This window comes from Lissotriton helveticus, chromosome 7 (genome assembly GCF_964261635.1).
Source record: "Lissotriton helveticus chromosome 7, aLisHel1.1, whole genome shotgun sequence".
Classification (NCBI taxonomy): Eukaryota; Metazoa; Chordata; class Amphibia; order Caudata; family Salamandridae; genus Lissotriton; species Lissotriton helveticus.
In genome coordinates this window covers 540,588,665-540,614,367 of record NC_136068.1, presented here as the reverse complement: position 1 = coordinate 540,614,367, position 25,703 = coordinate 540,588,665, and the positions used below count along the sequence as shown (strand labels likewise).

At 47.3% G+C, this 25,703-nt stretch overlaps 1 protein-coding gene across 1 annotated transcript in view; it reads left to right on the top strand.

Annotated features, from left to right (window-relative positions):
• The window catches only part of LOC144766864 (uncharacterized), a 179,928-nt gene extending 171,679 nt beyond the window's left edge, over positions 1-8,249 (top strand). Inside the window, exon 2 of the mRNA XM_078650576.1 lies at positions 6,077-8,249. Coding sequence (XP_078506702.1) covers positions 6,345-7,646 — 1,302 coding nt within the window. The 5' untranslated portion in view covers positions 6,077-6,344 and the 3' untranslated portion in view covers positions 7,647-8,249. The remainder of the gene's footprint in view (positions 1-6,076) is intronic.
• Positions 8,250-25,703: the final 17,454 nt, after the last annotated feature.

The following is a 25,703-nucleotide window of genomic DNA, read 5'->3' as shown; positions in this document are numbered from 1 at the left end:
TGGGAGGGGTTAGCATAGTGTTGAGCTGCCTGGAATAATGCTTTACTTCTGTTGTTTGCCAATCAATTGGTGGTCTTGTAGAATGTATGTTTTGGTGTGGTGATGAGTGATCTGCATGTAAAGTGAAGTTTTTTAATTGAATGAGGCTGGCAGAAAATTTGTTGGTCCATCTCCTTTTCTATTTTTTTTTCTTCGAATGGATTGTTTGTACGGTGACAGGTTTTGTGACAACCATGGTGCTGATGGGTTATGTTTTAAGGATTATGTTTTGAGTGATACATTTAGCCCACTGGTTGTTCCTGTCATTGTTTTATATGCAGATGAGTGTTTTGACTGTGTGTTCATCTTGGAGAGAGTCCATGGAGATGTCCTTGAAGGAGCAGTACGTTTATTTTTCTATTTCTGGTTGATGTTACTGCAATAATGTGAGATGATGGATTGAGAAGGAGAGAGAGACATGATCCTTCCAGCCCAAAGATATCGGAGACTTGCACGGGATTGAGGCAGGTATGATAAAGTTCTTATGGTGTTGCCTTTATCTATAGGCTTGAGAATGTGTTGATTGATGACCACTGTTTTGAGGAATGTGTTAAGTGAATCCTTTGTTATCTTGGTGGTTGAATCTTCAGGGAGACCTATGTCTTCCAAAAATGTAAGATGGGTCTTCCTCATGGTAGCGGATTTCAGGTGGTCAGCGATTTCTTCAGAGAAGTACAAATTGGATCTAGGCTGTATGTAAATAAGGATGAAGGGCTGCCTTTGATGTTGACATACGGAATAAGAAGAGAGAAGCTCTAATAACTTGAATGTTGCTTTTTTGATAAGGGGGCACGTCCAGGTGTATTTGTGGATCACTGTGATCCTTCAGCCTATCTTGTGTGTGTAGTCAGTGTTTTAGAAGCTTATGGCTATGGGAATGAGGACATCTAAGATGTATATCGTCATGAGGCATATTTCTGAAGTAAAAAACGCTTTCAGTTAATGGTGGATGATGCGAAGTCAAGGGAGTGGAGAACTGCAGAGTATGATAAGCATGAGGAGGAAGGTGTGGGTTCTGGCGGTGTATATTCGCTGGCAAGTGGGATATGTATGAGGATCTGAGTGTTTGTCACACTTGAGTGCAATATGTTTGTGTCTCCTGGAACTTAGAAAACAACCAGAGCATAAGTATTTTTAGTCTTGTTAAATTATACCATACCAGCTATCAAGGATCAGTACTATGTGGTTCAAAATGCACTCATTGGACAGGGAAGACCTGAAAGGGTTTTCACTTTGTAGTCAAACTTTAACTCATGAATCCTGTTGGCCCAGACTGAATACTGTTTCGTGAACATAATGAGTATCTTCTATCAGACTTCAGTGTATTTCCCGTTATGCTTAGATCAATGTTGGTTGATTGATTGATGTTCTATTCCTACCCTTGTACACATTTTATTTATTATATCACTCTTTTATTACATAGGCTTGGGTCTTTAGTCATGCTTGCCTCCTTGTTGTGAAGGGGCACTATGTTCTCAGAGCTGATCAGGTCAGGAAACTCTTGCATCTCCTGGTGTAGCACGGTTACAACGAATTTTTTACAACGCACTACCATTACATCGCAACTTTTACCACGCAAACCATTACAACGCAATGCGCTGGGGGGCGCTCTAGGATAGGGAATGTATTTAATATACTATCCAATACCTTCCCTGCTATCCACGGGGACTGGAGTTGGAATAGTAAATTAAATAATTCACTATCCAGCGCCTAAAAGCATTATGCGTTGTAATGGACTGCGTGGTAAAAACCGCGTTGTAAAGGCATGCGTGGTAAAAGCATGCGTTGTAGTGACACCAATCCCATCTCCTGAATACCTGCTGATGTATTGCTAGGGTAGCACACATTTATGATGATCTGTCATTGGCATATTATTCTAGAGGACTCTGGATAATGTTCAGGGCCATAAACTATTAGTGGCTTCTTTGACAGAAGGTTTTTACTAAATTGATTAAAGATTACCACTAGCAAAAGAACAGGCAGAAGGTTGTGTTTGGTCACATCCGTTATTCTGCCTGTGCCATGACATGTGTATGCAAATGCATATGCAGAAAGGGCGGCTTCTCTGCTAAGGTGGAGGAGTGTCGTCTCACTTCTCTTTGACCAGGAAAAATAAAATGATAATAACATAGTATTGTCAATTTCTTTTTCGTGGGTTCGGGGCTGGGTTATGACCGGCCAGGGCTGGAGGCACAGGGAGAGGAATGGTTTGTAGATAGAACAAATATGAGAGGGACCCCTTAAATCAATCAAGGGAATTGAGGTACATGTACCAAGAAAAAATAAGTTTCCCTTGACACCACAATCAAGACAAATAACTGTGGTTGACAGAAAGATTATACAGGAATTTCTGTAGCAAATTGCGCTAACACTTTATTTAAAACAAAAGATTTTTGTAACAAACTCAATCAGATTATACAAATGACCCAATTGAATTGATTATAAAAAAACATACAATTTACATAACATACATTAATTATGACCCGCATAATTGAGACAGACAAAAAAACTTCTTGTAAGACACACTCTTTGTCTAATACTAGTGTACATCCGAGCTGATTCAAAGACACTGCGCTTAATACAACGATTCTATCTGTATTTGACAGAATGGTGCTTATCCTTTAGATTGTACTCATAATAGCGTGGACGCATTTCGATGGCCTTCCACTGTTCACACCACGTTTGTCAAGACAACAACTTAATCTGTCTCTGCATGAATTTAATACTTTCTTCCCCATAAAAATATACATAAAATCAATCAGTACATTGTTTACACTTTACAATCATATAGGCACTTCCTTCAATTGTTGTACGTCTAAACACTTATCCACAATGTTACAAAGCCTGTTCATCATATAATATAAATCACTGCTAGAGTTTCATTCACTCTTGTCCATTTTATGCTTCCCCTCTATTATATGCCTGTCAGTTATAAGAGGACATATATTGTTTATACTCCTCCTCCTTCTTGTTAAGGAATATCATCAGGCATGTTGAAAAAGCAATCCAATTGGGTACCTGTTATATCGGGTGGTTTTTGTTTCTCGTTCTCCTCTGTGCTCTGCACTCGTATAATCATTTTCTAAAATCGGGGAGTATGTGGTTGTTTCTAAAAAACATCAAATCCTAACATCAGACCTTGTTATATATATCTATAACAACTGGCAACACCAGATCACTATAGTCATTTAAAATATACAGTTTTCTAATCGGTAATAGCTCTATCTTGTTTATATTCCAAATCCAAATTCTCACCTTGCCTTTTTTTCAAGGTGTGCCAAACTTTCGCTTGAATCTAGAATAGCTTTATCTTACAGGCTGGTCCTGCGTTGTATCTTGATACGATGCGAATCTGCAGAAAAAGTGTAGTGTGTAATCAGTCACTTCCCCATTGGTCTGCTAATTCCTGCTATGTTTCAATAAGACATCGAATCTTTACCTTAGTTGTGCGTATGATAGTAAACGGTATCCGCCCTTCGGTTTGTTAAAAAGAACCGATTTCTTTGTCCTCTCGATCGGACGTTATGAAGTTAAGCCATCAACCGATCGTGCCACTTTAAAAGGGATTAAACAACAAGGTAGGAATGGTTTGCACACTTCAATTGAGCATGACTGCTTGACCGACCGACCTGACCTGGCCAACCAGTCAGGCCTACTTTGCATGTTCTCCACCAGGTTGCTTTACACAAGCTGGTGGGGAACATGCCCAGGCCCCAGTCCCTATCTGAGTGCTGATCCATGGTGCTCAGACCAATGAAAATGCTGCATTGCAGCATTGTGATTGGCTATGGGGAGCCTGGGTGCTTCCTGGTTCAGGAGAAGCGGAGAAGAGACACGGCTGGCGGAAGAGTTTTTTTAATTTTTATTATTATTTTGTCCCACGCCCCACCCCACCCCACTACCCTCATTGCCTGCCAGCTGCTACTGTATGCAGATACATAAACCCACATTGATAACCCTTTTATTATGTCACCATGTACTTCCTAATATAAGTGGTGTTTTGCTATAAAAGAAAGCATTCCATTTTCTTATTGTGCACACATTGGGATCCTGGACTCCGTGGTTGTGTGATGCCATGTTAGTGTCCCAGGTAAAGAGACCAACATGTTTACATACCTAGATGATAATGGTTATTCAGACTATTAAGAGACTGTTCAGATCACTGCTTCCTAGGACTGTCTAAATATTGAGCATTGGCAAGATAGTTAATTTTTGTCTCTAGTCATGCTTACTTGCCAATGCTTTTTACTTATTTTTCCCTCCTTTTCTGTCTAGTTCAAAACGCATGGTTGCACTTGCACTACTGATGCTTAAATAGAGTGGCATGTTCCTAATGTTTATGTTACAGAACTGGTCCTCCATTGTCTATAGTTTTATTGTTTGACACTGGATTCTAATCCTTTGGTTCATAATATTGGAATATTGCTGGGATTATATACCATTGAGTATTTCTGCCCTATTTGGCATTTAACTACCTCTGGCACTTTTACTTCCATGTCTCTTCACCGTTTGAGGCTTAGCTATCAGACTTCATGGCTGTTTTCTAGCACCATTTCACATAATTTTATATATATGCATAGAATGATTAACACTAAGGTTGGCATTTATAATTTAATTGGCATTCTGCAAGCTCACTGGGTTATTGGAAAGCCTAGCCTCCACTCTCCTGATAGAGGATCATTAATCATGATTAGAAATCCTCACTTACCTGGCAGGGTTCTGTTTACCTTCAGCACCTCATCCGATGCAGTAGATATATTGAAGGTGAATTAGTTTATCAAGCATTAGCCATTTTATTTTGGCCACTTCTTTGCAAATGGTTTTGTTTCACTGAAACAAACCATCAAATCAAGAATCTGTTTCAGAAAAAAAGAAAATAAATGGTCTTGATGCATATTGAGTTTTCTTGTTTTCTTCCTGCATGTCAATGTCATTCTTTGTTTTCCAAGCTAGAGATTCCTATACCTCACATGGCAGACTCAGACTCGGAAAATCAATGACTTGTTGCCTCATCCTAAATAGGGTTCTGTGATTGTCACTGTGGCCTAAAATGTTGCCCGTAGAAGGGTTTCCACCAATAGAGCGAGTTGCAGCCCCTCTGGGGGAAACCTAGCGGTTCCAACATCTCAGTATGATGAAGGAGGAATCACAGAGTTGCCACACGGGGCATTCACTGTTGTATGGCAGATGTACTACATCTCCCAGCCTCTAAATAACCACTACATAACTAATACGTTTTCTAAGCAGAGACTTTATAAAGCAAGGGCGAAGTGAGCAATTGCCTAGGGGCCCCTTTGGAAAGTGATTAATTTTTCTATTTCTCTTTCTCAACCTCCTCTTTCTGCCTACTTCAACCATAGACTCTTCCTCTTGCTACCCAGTTTCATATTCAGGATTTTGATGTCCCAAGAGTTTCGATTTAATGTGGATTGTTGTATATCAGTGAAATACAACTAATTAAATACTTTATGTTTTGGAATCTTCTTGTCTTTGTTTCTCATTAATTTGACTTATGCATTATTTACACCAATAAATACATTCATTGCACTCATTGGCTCCAATTTGTGAATGCAATAACACAGTGGTTCTTGTTTAACTCTGAGTGACCAAGCACTTGGAGAGAGCATTGCTCAATTTGGTGGATGTACCTGTTTTACATTTGCTGTAAATGTGTAGCCCCATCCTCTCTAAACATTTACCAAACAGTAATATTCCACGGCTGACGGCAAGATGGCTTAATAAGTTACATTCTGTCTGCTGACACCTGGTAATCTGCAGGTCATGAGTTTAAATCCCAGAACAACCTACTCAGCATCCATCATTCTGGTGTAGGTGCATTGATTACCAATAAAATGGATAACTGTTAACACCTCTTCTTTATAGTGATTAGAAGGAGCAGCAATGCAGTATAAAGGGCTGTGCTAAGAAACAGTTATTTGTAGCAAAGTCGATCTTGTGTGTATTGAGCCCTTTTTGTTTTTACTCTTGGGTTTTCTGGTTGATGTTTACATTTAAACATTCTTTTTTTATTCTGCAGTGGACTACGACAGACTCAAAATATTAATGAGGAAGATCCATGAACAAAATCAGACTGTCACCTTGCATGAAAGTGAATTAAGAATCACAGCAGAAAATCCACATTGCAAGGAGATCCTGTTTCTGCAAATCATGCAAAAAATGTTTGGCATGAAAGATTAAGTTCAGAATCCTTAAAAATCTAGAAAAGGAACAAGTCATTTTTCCTGGGCTGAGAGGGAAAGCACTTCTGTGTGAAGACAAATATTTTATGGCATTGGACAGTGTCTATGAGAGAAATGCGCTTCTACTGTGCTGAGTGTCAGAAGGGCTTCAGTCATAAGTCTTGGCTAAGAATCCACTTGGTAAGTCACACTGGAGATCAACTGTACACCTGCTCTCACTGTAAGAAGAGGTATAGTACCAGGAGTAATCTTCTAAGGCACTGGAAAATCCATCACGAAGGGGAGCCTAAGAAAGAAAGAGGATTTTCTTGTCCTTGGTGCCAAAAGAGCTTCAGTCAGAAATCTCTACTGAAACTTCATGAGAGAGTTCACACTGGAGAGCAGCCCTTTGTTTGCCCTCAGTGTGGAAAGAGGTTCACTCAGAAGGGAAATTTCCAAAGGCATCAGAAAAAAATCCATGCAGGCACCACCTCTGAAAACGAGAGACACCTTTATCACGCAGAGAGCGATCAGCATTTTAATGAAAAAACATTGCTCCCCTGCAGAACAAACACTGAAGAGGCACTCCTTTCCTGCGCTATGTGTGAAAAGAGTTTTAATCACTTGTCCATGCTCATAAAACATCAGAGAGTCCATACTGGAGAAAAACCCTTTATCTGTAGTGTTTGTGGGATGAGCTTCACTCTGAGTGGCAATCTTAAAAGGCACCAAAAGGTCCACACTAAAAAGCAACTATTTTCCTGCTCCTATTGCACAAAGAGATTTAACCGGAATGATAATCTTCACATTCATCAGAAAATTCATATGGAGGATCTCTTAAAGAAGAAGAAACTAACCCAAATATGCTTTTCTGGATCACAGTGTGATGATAATTTTAATATAAAGAAAGATCTTAAACATCACCAAAGAGTCCATAATAAGTGGCATTCATGTACTGAATGTGAGAAGAGGTTTACTCTGAAGTCCCATCTTATTAAGCACCAGAAAACACACACTCACAATCAACTTAAAACACTCAACTCGGCTTGCTTGAGAAGCGTTAAGCAAGATCACCACTGCATACACGATGAAGGAGCAGTGAAGGACAGCAAAAAGGAAAAGAAAGATGACATTGAATATGTAGAAAAAGACATGAAGATTAACAGGGATAAGAGTGGGCAGAAGCTCTCCACACAGTGCACAATTTGTGAAAAAATACAATCTGAATGCATTAGCAATTCAATATTGAGTGTTCCAGCTGTCATTATCAGACCATGTATCATCAAAGCACCATCATTTACCTACACGTCTTCCGTGACTATACCTTATTCAGCAATGCTGGTGGATAAGGTCACTAAAACACCTATCCCTGCAGTTTTTTCATCCTCACCTCCAATATTTCTCCCGCAGCGTGAATCTGACAGTTGAGTTGGGGTAAAGTAAAGATTTCTGTTAGGAAACAAAGTATTAACCAAAATGTCGTTTATCCACATGTGAACTACATTCACACCTTGTACAACCCTCTGTTATGGACTGGCCTTTCCTTTCCATAAAGTACTGAAAGCTCTGATTCCCAGTCCTTTACTGTTAGATGTTCATGAGAAAGAGCCATTAACCAACACTCTTGAGAAACATACCTTCCTTTAATTTTCAAGAGAGCATAAAACACATGATATTCTTTGAAAAGGAGATTACCTTGCAAGTATCTAAAGCAATTCAAATCACCAAGCTTCACCTTGTAGTTGCTGGTGCCTAACAGGGTTGAATAGCCTTTCTTTCCAAGGAGTTCGAATTCTAGGTTGATTTGTATTCTTTTGTTGTATTCTAACTCTACCACAAAGATAAAGTTCATGACCAGATCCAAAGATGTAAACACGATGATTGTATTGTGCAAACCTTTGATTAAAATAAGAAAACACATTTTTGTTTTAAGTGCTATAATAACCACTGTTTTCTGAAAGAGTAAAGAAAAGTTTACAGTTTTAAAAATGGCACAGTTACAATACTTTGTCCCTGTTTATTAAAGTGCTAACTTATTGTGCAGAGGCTAATTCTCAAATGGTTGAAATAATGTCCCTTGCTGGATATTTTTACGATTCCATAGTCCATTTAAAATTCCTTGCCCTGACTGCTAAAAGTGATCTTGTTGACGTCTATGTATGCACGTGACAAGTTATTGCATTACAGTGATGCAACAGTTCATGTTAGTTGTGGCACTTGTCATATGCAGCTATCAATTAAAATACAAAAGGGATACCTTTCAAATGCTGACGTATGGGAAATAACCACTACATAAAAACAGCTCTGATAGGTAATTGCAATATCACAACTTGTATATGTTTTAGTGCCGCGATAAATGGTAAGTGATCACCATGACATAATCTAAGCACTGTTTAATCACAGTGTGACAATAACGTGCTTAGGGAAAGAATATTCCTTGTTTTCAGTATCATCATATTCACACATAGATAAATAGATAAGGTTTATGCCATTTATTATATGGTGTTTATGGGGCTGCAACCATTTTTTGTTTCCCATGTGTACAACACATCCATAATTGAGGATCATACTGTTATTTAGATCACTAATACTCTCGGAGAACACCTGGTAAGACAAAACATGAAGCAGGCAAATGTAAAGTAGTGCAGTGTATTCCAATACAAAAAATAATGAACAGTGAAGGGAGTTGATGATTTTTTCAACATACAATTCATTATCTGTGGGTCTTCAATAAGACTAAAATAAATAACTGATGAACTGCGCAACTCTGAAAAATTCCAAAACATAATGTGTTGGTTCACCTAAAACAGATTTCTATATCACGAATCAAGTGAAATGTGAGAAAAACATTACATTGTTATTATTCACTGGGCCAAGCATATCACTAGTATTGACTTTACTTTAATGACTTTCCATCACAGGAGTACTTACAAAGGCAATGCGACTAGTCATTTATCTCTGAAAAGCTCGTCATTTGGTGGGAGATGCCCAGTCTAAAATGTGTTAAAACAAATCTATCTTGAGTCCCCTCCATGTATTTTAAATATGATTGTATGTCTTAGTTGACCAAGATCATCTGATTATTACAAACACTCGGCTTTAATAGTTCCGAAGTCAGTTTAAGGGGCTCATTAGGATGGCGGACGGAGGAGCTACCACGGTTCTGGAGTACGCGGAAAATGCCTTTTCCGTGTCCGCCTGCCGCGAACACTCCGTCCGCCATATCAGGATAGGAAAAAGTGTCAAATTTCCGTCCGCGACGGAAAAGCACGCACCGCCACCCAACTACACACGACCACGCGGCGGACGGAACACATCCTGAGACTCCGCCGTACGTACTGACGTCAAAGACCGTCCCCCAAATCAAGATGGCGGAAATTACACATAAAACCGCAGCGGAAAAACAACCTGTCTGAACACGGCGGATTCCCCACAGCGAAGAAAAGATACATAGCAGAGATACCCACCACAAGCTGCTCGCCACCATGGACCCAGCGCTACACGCTTTCCCGATGCTCTTCGCGATCCACCACGTTCTAGTCTTGGCCCACCATGGACGCCGACGCAGGTAAGGCACAAACCATTGGCTGCATGGAGGGGAATACCTGCAAGGGTCGTGACGTAGGGAGGGGGAGTGTCATGTTACCGAAACCACTGATGAGAAGCAAATAGAAATACACATTTGTAGTACGCAAGCAGGAATGACAACGACAAACCACGAGACATGATTGACTACCTTTATTGCACATAATAGGGGTATAATCACAGTGTATGCGTGAGCATGGGAAAAGTGGGCACCAGACCATGAACATCAGAGGCAGCACGCGAGAGGGAGGAATGCAGTATCACAGCATCAACAGGGCATTGTGCTTAACAGAGCAGGTACATCATTGGCAGTAAACGAGAGGGCAGAATTCAGTATCAGAACAGCAACAGGGCATTGTGCTTAACAGAGCAGGTACATCATTGGCAGCACATCAGAGGGCAGAATGCAGTATCAGAACAGCAACAGGGCATTGTGCTGAACAGAGCAGGTACATCGGAGGCAGCACATCAGAGGGCAGAATGCAGTATCAGAACAGCAACAGGGCATTGTGCTTAACAGAGCAGGTACATCAGAGGCAGCACGTGAGAGGGGCTAAGTGCATCAACAGTCCATAGCACTGAACATGTCCATCAGAGGCAGCACGTGAGAGGGGCTAAGTGCATCAACAGTCCATAGCACTGAACATGTCCATCAGAGGCAGCACGTGAGAGGGGCTAAGTGCATCAACAGTCCATAGCACTGAACATGTCCATCAGAGGCAGCCCGTGAGAGGGGCTAAGTGCATCAACAGTCCATAGCACTGAACATGTCCATCAGAGGCAGCACGTGAGAGGGGCTAAGTGCATCAACAGTCCATAGCACTGAACATGTCCATCAGAGGCAGCATGTGAGAAGGCAGAATGCAGTATCAGAACAGCAACAGGGCATTGTGCTAAACAGAGCAGGTACATCGGAGGCAGCACATCAGAGGGCAGAATGCAGTATCAGAACAGCAACAGGGCATTGTGCTTAACAGAGCAGGTACATCAGAGGCAGAACGTGAGAGGGGCTAAGTGCATCAACAGTCCATAGCACTGAACATGTCCATCAGAGGCAGCACGTGAGAGGGGCTAAGTGCATCAACAGTCCATAGCACTGAACATGTCCATCAGAGGCAGCACGTGAGAAGGCAGAATGCAGTATCAGAACAGCAACAGGGCATTGTGCTAAACAGAGCAGGTACATCAGAGGCAGCACATCAGAGGGCAGAATGCAGTATCAGAACAGCAACAGGGCATTGTGCTTAACAGAGCAGGTACATCAGAGGCAGCACAAGTACGTGTCCCAACCAACCCATCCCAGGGACCACAACAGTGCAAGGCTGTTCTCAATGGACAATGGACACACCATGTGAAATAACATGTGAGTGAAGTGATCAGCACCTCACATCACAGAATCAGGTGGACTGCGTGAACTACCTGCCTCGGACACACTGCCGGCACCAGCACCAGGAGTGTGAGATACAGCCACAGCCCGAGTGACAGACACATGGGCCACAGACCCAGACACACTGCCAGCAACAGAAACAGGAATGTGAGACACAGCCACAGCCCGAGTGACAGACACATGGGCCACAGACCCAGACAGACTGCCAGCACCAGAAACAGGAATGTGAGACACAGCCACAGCCCGAGTGACAGACACATGGGCCACAGACCCAGACACACTGCCAGCACCAGCAACAGGAATGTGAGACACAGCCACAGATGTAGTCACTGACACGTGAGCCACTGACCCAGACAGACTGCCAGCACCAGAACAGGAGTGTGCAACACAGCCACTGATCTACTCACTGACACATGAGCCATAGACCCAGATACACTGCCAGGACCTGCAACAGGAGAGGGCACAACTGAGACAGTGCTATTACATGATGCATGACAGCAAACAACAGACGCAGTGGCACCATCTGATACATGAGAGTCAACTGCACCTGCGGCACTGGGACCACTGAAATGATGAGCCACAGGGCTGTATGGGCCAGGAGGCAGGGTGGCCCTGGGAGCTGGGGACAGCTGACCTTGAGCGACATCGGGGTGGCCAGGTGTCAATTGTATGTGGCTGCGTTTCTTAGGGATATGTGAGTGCACCCTGGACAGGACAGGACTGGCAAGTGGTGGTGACTCTAAACAAATATCACCCACCATAGGTGGAGCATCTGCACCCGGGGATCGGGTTTCTGGGGACGTGCTGGAGCCTGCTTGTCGTTTGCTGTGTGCCTGCCGCCTGGACTCAGAATCATGTGTAATGGGGGATGCAACAACAGGGGACTCCCTCCTCTGCTTCTGACTGGCCTGGATGGGAGTGGAGGTATGGGGGGACTCCGCCGCGGAGACATCTGTTTGGCGTACATTTGAAAACATCAGCCGCAGTGCAGCCAGGGGTGATGTATGCCTGTCCTTGACTGCGCCAATGTCCCTGGCAGAAGCCTTGTCCGTAGGAAGTGCCTTATCCGTAGGTGGAGTGTTGTCTCTGGATTTTGCCTGTGCCTTGGTCGGTGCCCTGTTCCTGCCAGCAGACTTGTCGTCTGTGGTGTACCTGTCTCCAGTAGACACCTGCTCTCTGTGTGTGTCCCTGCCCTTGGGAGATGGACCTTCCTCTGTTGTGGGCCTGCCCTTGGGACTCTCCCTGCTCTTAGGAGGTGCCTTTGTCTTTTGACTGTCCCTGTCCCTGTCCTTGGGATTGGCCCTTTCCTCTGTTGTGGGCCTGCCCTTGGGACTTTCCCTGCTCTTTTGAGGTGCCTTTGTCTTTTGACTGTCCTTGTCCCTGTCCTTGGGAGTGGCCCTTTCCTCTGTTGTGGGCCTGCCCTTGGGACTTTCCCTGCTCCTTTGAGGTGCCTTTGTCTTTTGACTGTCCTTGTCCCTGTCCTTGGGAGTGGCTCTTTCCTCTGTTGTGGGCCTGCCCTTGGGACTTTCCCTGCTCTTTTGAGGTGCCTTTGTCTTTTGAGTGGCCTTCCTCTGTTGTGGGCCTGCCCTTGGGACTCTCCCTGCTCTTAGGAGGTGCCTTTGTCTTTTGACTGTCCCTGTCCCTGTCCTTGGGATTGGCCCTTTCCTCTGTTGTGGGCCTGCCCCTGGGACTTTCCCTGCTCTTTTGAGGTGCCTTTGTCTTTTGACTGTCCTTGTCCCTGTCCTTGGGAGTGGCCCTTTCCTCTGTTGTGGGCCTGCCCTTGGGACTTTCCCTGCTCCTTTGAGGTGCCTTTGTCTTTTGACTGTCCTTGTCCCTGTCCTTGGGAGTGGCCCTTTCCTCTGTTGTTGGCCTGCCCTTGGGACTTTCCCAGCTCCTTTGAGGTGCCTTTGTCTTTTGACTGTCCCTGTCCCTGTCCTTGGGAGTGGCCCTTTCCTCTGTTGTGGGCCTGCCCTTGAGACTTTCCCTGCTCCTTTGAGGTGCCTTTGTCTTTTGACTGTCCCTGTCCCTGTCCTTGGGATTGGCCCTTTCCTCTGTTGTGGGCCTGCCCTTGGGACTTTCCCTGCTCTTTTGAGGTGCCTTTGTCTTTTGAGTGGCCTTGTCCAAGGGACTGTCCATGGACTTGTGAGTATCCCTTGCCTTGGGAGTACCTTTTGTGTTGAATGCCTGTGTAGCATGTGAAGGCATGTCCCCCAACAACACTTGTGGATCCTGTGTGTGTACTCCAGTGTATCTGACGTTGTCTTCGGGAACAGATTTTGCTGACCTAGGGGATGGTGTCTGTGTCCTGCATGCCCTGACGTGCTGTCTGACGCTGCTTCTAGTGCAATAACCTGTATTTGAGTCCTGCTCAGAATAATCACTACCCCCTGAGACATCCAGTGGTGTAGATGGGGAAACAGAAGTAGCACCCTGTCCATGCGACTGTACTATTGCAGACGACACACTGCTTGCCAATGACTGCACTGTCCTGTGTAGACCAGCAAGATCGCCATGCATCCCTTCCATGAATGCCACCACCTGCCCCAACTTCCTATCATGGTCTTGGAAAGCATTTGTCATATTGGTCTGCCCCACACACAGCTGTCGCAGCAGATCAACGGCCTCAGCACACAGTGCATTTTGGCTCACCGTGGCAGGGGCAGCGGTGCCTGCACCGAACGCCACTCTGCCCCCCCTACTCCTGCGGGCACGAACAGTACATGGTGCAGTTGGCGGAAGTGTGGGCCCTGTGTTCTGTGTTCCGACAGGAGGTGATGATTGCCCACTCCCAGTCTGTGACAACAGTGGTGGCTCACCAAGATTTTCCGAAGATGAGGACGATGGTGTCTCCACATGCGAGTCCTCAGGGACGGTCCTGTCCCCCTCTCCGGCGCTGCCCTCCTCTGTGTCAGTCTGCGTGTGTGCGAAGTCTGAGCCGGACTCATTGCCTCGACTAATCTCCTCCGTCTGTAGCTGAGTGTCCTCTGTCATAGCTGAAATGCACATAAAAGAGGTGTAAGTCATGGGCACACTCATGTACAGAAGGACAAGGATTCCCAAATTCCATAGCTGACAAAGTTCTTGTAGCCCCCATCCTGCACACGGCCCACCTCTACCAGTCATCCTCACATTACATAAGCGTTGGTGGCCGTGACACATGTACAGCATGCGAACAGGGCAGGAGCACGTACATCTGCACGCATTTCTTGCCATGGGGCCACGGACCACTAGGGCATGTGCTTCAACACTCAACTACTAAGCAAGTGGCGTGTCAACATGCCGGACCTGGATGTCAAATTACACCCACCCAATGGGACCAACATGGCATCGCAGAGATACATACGCACCACGGAACTCAATACTGTGTCTGTGCACCAATACATGCATTGCACTCACAAGTTTCCTGCACAGACAGTATGCTCACCGCTAGTTTGCTGTTGATCGACACCCAGCCGTTCGGACAGGTCAGGATGCGTCACAGCAATGATACGGTGCATGAGAGGGGTCATGGAGCGTCGGGCCAGACATGGCGTCCTTGGAATCATCCCCAGTGTCACTTCCGCTACATTCTTGCTCAGCCTGGAAATGTCGTCCCAGCGTTTGTGGCAGTGTGTATGTCGTCTGTTGCACACCCCCAATGCCCGTACTTCACGTGCAATGCTCCTCCACACGTCCTTGCGAAGGTGCAGCTTGACCTACCATGATGGGAGACAAAAGGGTGTAAGTCAGTGGACAGTTGGCCTGTCACACAGATAGGGGCAACACGTATCTGTCATCCGCCATGCACAATCCTGAAAATATGTCGAGCCCACACTACACAGCTAAGATTGCAGTAGGCAGGATTATTTGGCCCCCTCATGCACACCAACATGTGCATGAGCGGCGGTTGTGGACATGGCCGGCACGGCCGTCCTAGGCCCGGCCGCTCCGGCCGGTGTACGGTGGATGATGCAATGTGACTGTAAGAGGGGACATGAACTGGCATGTCCATTGAGTACATCTAAAGGGTGTATAGGCCTGCACCTCCCCCGCTGAGTACGTGCACCGCCATGGTGGCGCCAGTGATAGAACATTGTTGCAACTGAAGCATCCGTGCCTGAAGCTTGCACGTGCGGTTGCCGATGTGTGCAAAGCAGACTTCTATGCACTGGCCCACATACCACACGTTGTGGGTTCAATTGATGGCACACATATCGCTATCATTCCACCACGGGCACGTGAGCAGGTTTTTAGGAATCGCAAGCACTTCCATTCGCTGAACGTGCAGGTGGTGTGCCTGGCAAACAACATCATCTCCCATGTGTGTGCAAGATTTCCTGGCTCCGCACATGATGCCCACATCATGCAGAGCAGCATTGTCCCCCAACTGATGGCAAATCTGCGACCCGGTCAAGCGTGGTTTGTTGGTGAGTGTGCAGTGGGGACTTTTGTGATCTCTGTGTGGCATGGGGTACCCACCATATCTTGTTGTGATATTTGTGTCTGTCATCCCCCTACATAGGCGACTCGGCGTACCCAAACCGGCCCTGGCTCCTGAGTCCCATACGTAATCCAACAACAGCGGGTGAAATGCGCTACAATGATGCACATGGAAGGACACGGAGAGTGATTGAACGTACCTTTGGACTGCTAAAGTCTAGGTTTTGGTGCCTGGATAAGACCGGAGGGGCCCTGCCTTACTCACCAGGCAAAGTATGCAGGATCGTGATTGCCTGCTGCATGCTCCACAACCTGGCCGTGCGCAATGACATTGAACTGCTCTTGGACCCTGAAGACGAAGAAGTTCCTCGGCCTCCCATCCCACCCATGTCGACTGATGAGGATAGTGGTGAGGAGCAAGGTATGGACCAGAGGCGCCAGCTCATTGATCGCTACTTCCCTTGAATGTGAGTAACTACCTCTTGTGCCGGTTGACAATGCCTTATGTATGTCTGCTGGTGTTGTGTGGATGTGGGGTGCATCAGCTGTGTGTTCTGGTTTGTGAGGGTTGCATATGTGTGTCTTCATTTCTTTGGACATACAAGTCTCCATGATGTGTGTCCTCTCATCCCATGCTTTTGTGATGAGTGTAGTTTGTGTAATGTTGCTGTGCAGTGTGTTGTGATGTGTGTGAATCTGTTTCCTGACGTGTGTTTGCTGTCTCTGATTTTCCCTAGGTCACTCCCGCAGCGCCATGATTATGTACGACTAGGATCCCTGAACCTGTTTACGTCTGTTTCTGAAGGCAATCTTGTGAATAAACATGGAGGCAAAACATCATTGAGTGTGTAAGTGACATTTATTTACAGGTTGTGCATTTGTGCTGGTGAATATTTACAAGTAAGTGGGGGGGGGGAGTTGGAGTTGAAGGTAATGGCAGATGAAATGTCGGTGCTGACACCACATTGGGGGGTGTCAGGCTAGTCCAGCAGACCAGTGCCAATGATTGTCTATGTGGGACAGGATACTTTGCAGGGTGAATGTGTGGCTCAGGCAGTGACAAAGTCATTGGCGGCCCCTCTTGGAGCGTGTGGATGGCGCTCCAACACTGCTCTCACCCACTTCCAGCCTCGGGCGGCCCCTCCGTCTTTGAGGTGGAACTGAATCAGCTGGGGGTGCAGGTAGTTCATGGGCCACATCCGTCGCCAGGGGCACAGGTGGTGGTGGTGGCGGTGGCGGTGGAGGTGGAGGTGACGGTGGCGGTGGAGGTGGAGGTGACGGTGGCGGTGGCGCAACGACAATTGGTGGAGGGGGGGTGGGGTTGTTCCGGCCAATCCATTCCCTCCACATTGTTGTCTGCTGGCCCATGATGTGCACTATCTGGCCAAGGTACCCCGAAATTTCCCGCAACATGTTCGTGTTGTCCACCGAGTCCTGGTGTGCACAATCTGCATGTTCCTGGGAACGGTCGTATGAAGCCTGGCACCTGGCTAGGGCTTCAAGGGACTCTGCCACAGGATGGAGTAGGTGTCCTTCCTCAGTGCGGCGGAGAGTGGGTCGCCTGATTGCCTGATGTGCCGTCGCCTCTCTCCTTTGTGGCCCACTCACCCTGCTTGGGTGTGAGGCCGATGGACCTGCGTCGTGCGCTGGGTTAGGCAGAGTGGCACAGGCAGGAGTGGTGGTACTGGTGGTACTGATGGTACTGGTGGTGGTGGTGGTGGTCGTGGTGGTGGTGGTGGTGGTGGGGACTCTGCAGATCACTGAGGCAGGTGTCGCTGGAGTCACACAAGCGACGGTTGTCGGGCCCGGGAGTCCCTGTGAGCCAGATGGCCCTGGCTGTCTGCTTGGGCCCGCTCCATCCTCCGCGCCGGAGCTGCCTGTGTCATCGTCCCCAGAGAGTCCGGTATGTGTGGGAGGCGAGTCTTGCGGCCGGGTGCTGGTTTGCCCAGTCAGTTCACGATCACTTGAGGGACAAGATTGAGCTGGTCAGTAATGTGGACATTACATGTTCATATCGATTTGTACACATTTCTGTGTCCTGTCGCACACACCCCACACACCCTACCCTCCACCACCCACCACCACCCTCCCCGTGAACATGGGGGCCTGTTGGGAGTTGTAGTTGTGAGCTCTCACACACCCCACCCTCCACCACCACCACCCTCCCCGTGAACATGGGGGCCTGTTGGGAGTTGTAGTTGTGAGCTCTCACACACCCCACCCACCACCACCACCACCCTCCCCGTGAACATGGGGGCCTGTTGGGAGTTGTAGTTGTGAGCTCTCACACACCCCACCCACCACCACCACCACCCTCCCCGTGAACATGGGGGCCTGTTGGGAGTTGTAGTTGTGAGCTCTCACACACCCCACCCACCACCACCACCACCCTCCCCGTGAACATGGGGGCCTGTTGGGAGTTGTAGTTGTGAGCTCTCACACACCCCACCCACCACCACCACCACCCTCCCCGTGAACATGGGGGCCTGTTGGGAGTTGTAGTTGTGAGCTCTCACACACCCCACCCTCCACCACCACCACCCTCCCCGTGAACATGGGGGCCTGTTGGGAGTTGTAGTTGTGAGGTCTCACACACCCCACCCACCACCACCACCACCCTCCCCGTGAACATGGGGGCCTGTTGGGAGTTGTAGTTGTGAGCTCTCACACACCCCACCCTCCACCACCACCACCCTCCCCGTGAACATGGGGGCCTGTTGGGAGTTGTAGTTGTGAGCTCTCACACACCCCACCCACCACCACCACCACCACCCTCCCCGTGAACATGGGGGCCTGTTGGGAGTTGTAGTTGTGAGCTCTCACACACCCCACCCACCACCACCACCACCCTCCCCGTGAACATGGGGGCCTGTTGGGAGTTGTAGTTGTGAGCTCTCACACACCCCACCCACCACCACCACCACCCTCCCCGTGAACATGGGGGCCTGTTGGGAGTTGTAGTTGTGAGCTCCCACACACCCTACCCTCCACTAAGCATGGGCGTAAAATCCGCTCCGCTCGCGGATTTTTCGGATTTTCGGCAAATTCGCAATCCGCGAACGCTCGTGAATTTGTCGAAAATCCTTGAATCCGCTCGCGGCGGATTTTTTGCTTGGTTGCGGCGCGCGGCGTGGTGCACGGCGTTCACTTTCCGTCATTTTAGCGTTTGCCGAGTTGTTTTTCTTTGCGAGTGACGCGCCATTTTAGATCTTGCTGCGTGTTCCCGCGGGAGTTTGTCGCCCGCGAATACGTACTCGCGGCTTGCCACCTTGCACAGCACACCTCGCGAGAGTTCGCAATTGCGAACACGTAGTTGCGGCGGAAAGGAACAATCTCGCACTTGCGAAATAGAGATTTTGCAATTTCGCACAAGAAAATCACCAGCAAACAGGATAAACCTTCAGAAAATTATGATTTTTATCAGAATCACTCCTCAGGTTGACATTTGCATGGCCTTTTTTTTTGCAAGGAGTCCATTTTGGGGGGGGGGGAGTAAGGAAGTGCCCCACAGTCTCCAACTTCCTGTTCCTGTCCAGCAGGCTCCTCCCAGTGCTTTGTCCATCTCCTGGTCACTTTCATTTGGATCTGGAGCTGGAAGGATTACTTTTGTGGGTGCTGCTGGATATTTGGATTTGAGGCCTTTTTGACTGTCTTTGGATCACTTTTGGATTAGAAATCAACTTTCACAAGTAAGATTGTTTGGGGCATTACAGTTGCTGCAAGTACAATTTTTGAACTTTTTCAGAAAATTAAATAAATTATATTGTGGGTAGCCACGGTATCCAGTAGGACCAGGGTTGGTTATGGGTGCATGATACAACTGTTTTGTTGAATTTAAACACCATTGAGGCCATGGATGGGCTGGGATTGTGCAGATTTTATTGTTTTTTGTCGTTTTTTTGGGCCTGCTGGTGTGGCCCTTTGCCCAGGGGTGGTGAGTGTTGCATGGGCCTAGTCTTTCTGTGGGGTGTCTTCTTGAATTTAAACATAATTGAGGCCATGGATGGGCTGGGATTGTGCTTATTTTATTGTTTTTTGTCGTTTTTGGGGGGCTGCTGGTGTGGCCTTTTGCTTGCCCAGGGGTGGTGGTGGTGCATGGACTGAGTGTGCCTGTGGTGTGGTCTCACTCTCTTTGATGTAAACATCATGGATGGCATTGGATTGTGGTGATTTCTGGCTGTTTTTCTGTTTTTTGGGGGTGTACTGTTGATGTGGACTGGCCATGTGGGTGGTGGTGGTGGCCATCTTGAGTGCTGGCTGGTACAGGCAACATGTGCTTGGGGTGTAAGGGGGCCATTTTGAGGAGAGGCAGTGTCTGAGGCCTGCACTTATTTTGCCTACTTTTCATCCCTTATGCCCAGGGGTAGTGAGTGTTGCATGGGCCTAGTGTTTCTGAGGGGTGTCTTCTTGAATTTAAACACCATTGAGGCCATGGATGGGCTGGGATTGTGCAGATTTTATTGTTTTTTGTCGTTTTTTTGGGCCTGCTGGTGTGGCCCTTTGCCCAGGGGTGGTGAGTGTTGCATGGGCCTAGTCTTTCTGTGGGGTGTCTTCTTGAATTTAAACATAATTGAGGCCATGGATGGGCTGGGCTTGTGCTTATTTTATTGTTTTTTGTCGTTTTTGGGGGGCTGCTGGTGTGGCCTTTTGCTTGCCCAGGGGTGGTGGTGGTGCATGGACTGAGTGTGCCTGTGGTGTGGTCTCACTCTCTTTGATGTAAACATCATGGATGGCATTGGATTGTGGTGATTTCTGGCTGTTTTTCTGTTTTTTGGGGGTGTACTGTTGATGTGGACTGGCCATGTGGGTGGTGGTGGTGGCCATCTTGAGTGCTGGCTGGTACAGGCAACATGTGCTTGGGGTGTAAGGGGGCCATTTTGAGGAGAGGCAGTGTCTGAGGCCTGCACTTATTTTGCCTACTTTTCATCCCTTATGCCCAGGGGTAGTGAGTGTTGCATGGGCCTAGTGTTTCTGAGGGGTGTCTTCTTGAATTTAAACACCATTGAGGCCATGGATGGGCTGGGATTGTGCAGATTTTATTGTTTTTTGTCGTTTTTTTGGGCCTGCTGGTGTGGCCCTTTGCCCAGGGGTGGTGAGTGTTGCATGGGCCTAGTCTTTCTGTGGGGTGTCTTCTTGAATTTAAACATAATTGAGGCCATGGATGGGCTGGGATTGTGCTTATTTTATTGTTTTTGTCGTTTTTGGGGGGCTGCTGGTGTGGCCTTTTGCTTGCCCAGGGGTGGTGGTGGTGCATGGACTGAGTGTGCCTGTGGTGTGGTCTCACTCTCTTTGATGTAAACATCATGGATGGCATTGGATTGTGGTGATTTCTGGCTGTTTTTCTGTTTTTTGGGGGTGTACTGTTGATGTGGACTGGCCATGTGGGTGGTGGTGGTGGCCATCTTGAGTGCTGGCTGGTACAGGCAACATGTGCTTGGGGTGTAAGGGGGCCATTTTGAGGAGAGGCAGTGTCTGAGGCCTGCACTTATTTTGCCTACTTTTCATCCCTTATGCCCAGGGGTAGTGAGTGTTGCATGGGCCTAGTGTTTCTGAGGGGTGTCTTCTTGAATTTAAACACCATTGAGGCCATGGATGGGCTGGGATTGTGCAGATTTTATTGTTTTTTGTCGTTTTTTTGGGCCTGCTGGTGTGGCCCTTTGCCCAGGGGTGGTGGTGAGTGTTGCATGGGCCTAGTCTTTCTGTGTGGTGTCTTCTTGAATTTAAACATAATTGAGGCCATGGATGGGCTGGGATTGTGCTTATTTTATTGTTTTTTGTCGTTTTTGGGGGGCTGCTGGTGTGGCCTTTTGCTTGCCATGGGGTGGTGGTGGTGCATGGACTGAGTGTGCCTGTGGTGTGGTCTCACTCTCTTTGATGTAAACATCATGGATGGCATTGGATTGTGGTGATTTCTGGCTGTTTTTCTGTTTTTTGGGGGTGTACTGTTGATGTGGACTGGCCATGTGGGTGGTGGTGGTGGCCATCTTGAGTGCTGGCTGGTACAGGCAACATGTGCTTGGGGTGTAAGGGGGCCATTTTGAGGAGAGGCAGTGTCTGAGGCCTGCACTTATTTTACCTACTTTTCATCCATTATGCCCAGGGGTAGTGAGTGTTGCATACTTGCATGTCCGTAGTCTTTCTGTGGGGTGTCTTCAATGTAAACATCAAGGATGGCATGGGATTGTGCTCATTTTTCTGTGTTTTGTCGATTTTTTGGGGTGTATAACTGAACTGATGTTCCTCTGTCTTCCATTGCTTTTAGGTGCACAAGAAGACTCAAGAGAACCACCAGTGCCAGGAAGAAGTCCTGCAGCGGTGTGTGCAGCATAACGTCACGCGACGTCACGTCTGGACACAGAACCCTCTGCAACTCGTGCAACTGCTGCCTGCTGACCTGCTCTGAAGAGGATGGCCCCAAAAAAAGTAACCCGTAGCTCCTCTAGCAAGAAAGGTGCCAGTAAGGAGCAGAAGAAGCAAGTTACCAAGGAGACTGGTGTGCCGCCCGCCCCTTTTTTTGGGAGTAAAAAAAAAGTATTCCTGCAGCAGCAGCAGCGGGATCTGCTGGGGACCAAGCTGGCAGCAGCACCCCCGCTCCATTGGGCTCAGTGCCACCACCACCACCACGCCAACTTAAGTCCAAGCCCTTGAGTGCTGCAGAGGCAGCCAGTATAGTTCTTCAATCACCATCGACCAGTGATGTTGGCTCATCGCAAGAAAGCAGCAGCAATGTCCCTCAATCAACACAGGTTGTTGTAGCTCATCTGACGAGTGTTGAACAACCACAGCCGCAACAACAATCACATGTGCAAGTACAAGCCCAAGTACATGTGGAAGGAGAGGCAGCGCAAGGAGATGCGCAAGCAGAGGTGCATGGAGGGTCACAAGTGCCCACAATAGTTGTTCCTCCCGAAGTAGGGGCACATCAGGAAATCGACAATCAAGGCGAGGTATCATTTGAGGAAGCCACTCCTCCTGATGATCCTTCATTGTCTTCCACACCCCTAGCAAGGAAGAGATCAAGGGTGGTGTCTACATCCTCTTCAAGCACACCTCCTTCTGATGATACGGATCAAACTTGGGAACCAGCACCACAGCCGTCTGAGAGTGAGGCACACCATGATCCAACAAAGGTAGTTAAGCGTAAAAGGAAGCTCGTCCAAAGTCTCAGAGTTATGGAGTGTGATGAGGCTCAACAAGAAGTGGCGGATACTGCTGCTGATGAAGACTCTGCCAACGACGACCCAGTCATCATAAAGGTCACTGCAGCCCCAGCGGGCATGCAGCAAACAGACATTTTGACCCTAGCCCGAAGAGCTGCTGCGCGTGATGATGATGATGATGATGTTGTCGATGAGGAGGCAGTGGAAACACCACAATCATTGGAGTTAAGTAGTACACCAACTCGTCCCGCTGCCATATTTCTTTCTGGCAAGAAGAGACCTCCGTCAACCTCGACCTTAATTAGTGGCGGTGAAAGTGCAAAACGTACAAATGTTGGGCAATCCAGATCCTCCACTTCATCTGGCATTAGCTTCATGACCACCACCACCAGTATCGCCGCCTCCTCCAGGTCCCACAGACACTTCAAGTCCCCAGTTTGGGACTTCTTTACTGTTTGTCCCAAAAATCCAAAGTTTGCCATTTGTACCCTTTGTAAGCTTGCAGTTAGTCGTGGTAAGTCAGGTACCAACTATGGTACCGGCGGCCAGAGTGGTCATCTTGAGAGAAAGCACGCTGTCAAATGGTTTGCGCACCTAGATGCGATCAAGAAAGGCCAAAATCAAGGAAACGTTGATGTTTCATCTGATGATGACGAGCAGGAAGAAGACGTGTCAAACACGTCCCTTACACCCAGTACCCCTGTCAGCAGCACACCCAATGTGAGGCACACTAAGAGTGTTGGAGCGAGTGAGACACCAACGCACAAAAGTTCACCAGCGAGCAAAATTGGGTCAACGAAGTCATTATCAGCCCGTAAATGCTTGGTCCAGGCCAACATTAGAACAATGCTTACTTCAGACGTGCCATATGAACGCAACCACCCACTGACGCGTCTGTATAACACTAAGCTGGCTAAAATGCTAGCTGTGGACCTTCTACCTTTTTCTTTTGTAGAAGCGGTAGGTTTTCTTGAATTAGTGGCAACGCTCTGCCCTAAATGGAAAGTTCCGAGCCGGTTCTATTTTGCCAGAGTTGCGGTTCCAGCACTACATGAAGATGTGCTGCAGGCGATTGGGGCAGCTTTGCAGAAGAGTGCTGTTCACACAATACATCTGACAACAGACATGTGGACCAGTGGCCCAGGCCATGATTACATGTGCATCACTGCACACTGGGTCTCTTTTTCAGGTGTTAAAGCAAAGCTAAACGCAGGTGTTGACCCGGACAAAGTTTTCAAAGCTGCTCGGAAACATGCAACACTAGCCATGTTTGGCTTGGAGAAAAGTCACACAGCAGAAAACCTTTTGCAAGAGTTTAACAAAAAGGTCTTGACAATGCTATCCCCCCTAAAACGCAAGATTGGTTATGTTTCCACGGATAATGGCTCCAATGTAGTTAAGGCCATGTCGGAGGGTGGCTATTTCAGAGTGCCATGTTTGGCGCACTGTATCAACCTGGTAGTTCAAAAATTCTTGAGTGATAGAGACAGTGCAGCGTTCGCGGTAATGGCCACCTGCCGCAAAATGTGCAACCATTTCAGCCATTCTTTTAAGGCCCGGAAGCATCTGCGGAGACTGCTACTTCAACGTAGAATGCCAGTGAAAGCACTCATCCAGGAGGTGGCAACACGTTGGAACTCAACCTTCTACATGCTTGAGCGTCTGTATGAGCAGTATACGGTACTCGATCAATATTTCTTCACAGAGGGTACATCTCAGAAGGAGGACCTGCGGATGAGTGCGGCGCAATGGGACATAGTTAAAAGCCTGACAGACATGCTTCGTCCTTTTGAGTTCTTCACGCGTGCAGTCAGCCAGGAGGACTGTAATTTGGGAAAAGCTATCCCATTGTTGTGCATGCTGGAGCACCAACTGATGGCGGTGTCTTCTGAGTTTGAAAAAGAAGATGAAGAAAAAAAAAATCATTTCATTTTGTCAGAGAAATTATTAGAGCGCCTACGTGGTGATGAACGTCTTCAAAAGATCAAGTCAGATCAGCATTACATTTGTGCTACTATTCTGGATCCACGCTACAAAAAGGCGCTGGCAGGCGAAGCATTCTTTCCTTTTGATGATGCAGAAGTTCAAAAGTACAAACATTGGTTAGCCTTGTCAGCCAAGAGGTTTGAAAAAGAACGGCAGGTTATTGAAGGAGAAGCCAGTACATCAGCATCAGCATCAGCAGGCCATCCCCAGTCACAAGAATCCACTTCTGCACCTGTGGCTGGGGCACAAGTGACCTCTCAGCCGTTAAAGACACCGGCAACTGGATCATCTGCACCACACACAACAAAAACAGTGGCTGTTGTAGAGGATTGGCTAAGTTTGCTTGGGTATGGTTCTCGAAAAAATGTCACAGCCACAGCAAAAAGTAAGCAAAGTGGAGGAACCGTTGATGACCTTGAGTCGATGGTGCAGGACTATATGAATGACTCAACAGTGGTCTTTCTTAATGAGGAGCCATTGCAGTATTGGCATGGCAAAAAACAATTGTGGCCACAACTCTACAACCTGGCTATAAACTATTTGTCTTGCCCACTCGCAAGTGTGTCTTCTGAACGTGTTTTCAGTGCTGCTGGTGGCATTGTAACTCCCAAACGGAGCCGCCTCTCGCCCAAAAATGTGGAGCGGCTGACAATGATCAAGATGAATCAGCACCTCATACCACCAGATTACAAAGTACGAGAAAGCACGCCGCATGAAGACGAGGAGGACGGCAACGTAGATGAGGGGATTTTTTCTCTGTTCGGTGGCACTGACCTCATCCAGCCTGAATTCGCAGAGTATGATGACGAAATCTTGTTCTTATTCCCTGACACCGAGCCCTGAAAATGAGAGAATCAATCAAGAACTTTCTTTTTCGTCCTTATTCACTTTTATTCCTGTGTGCTTTGTGTCTCTCTTTCTTTGTTTTGCACAGTTAATTAAATTCAA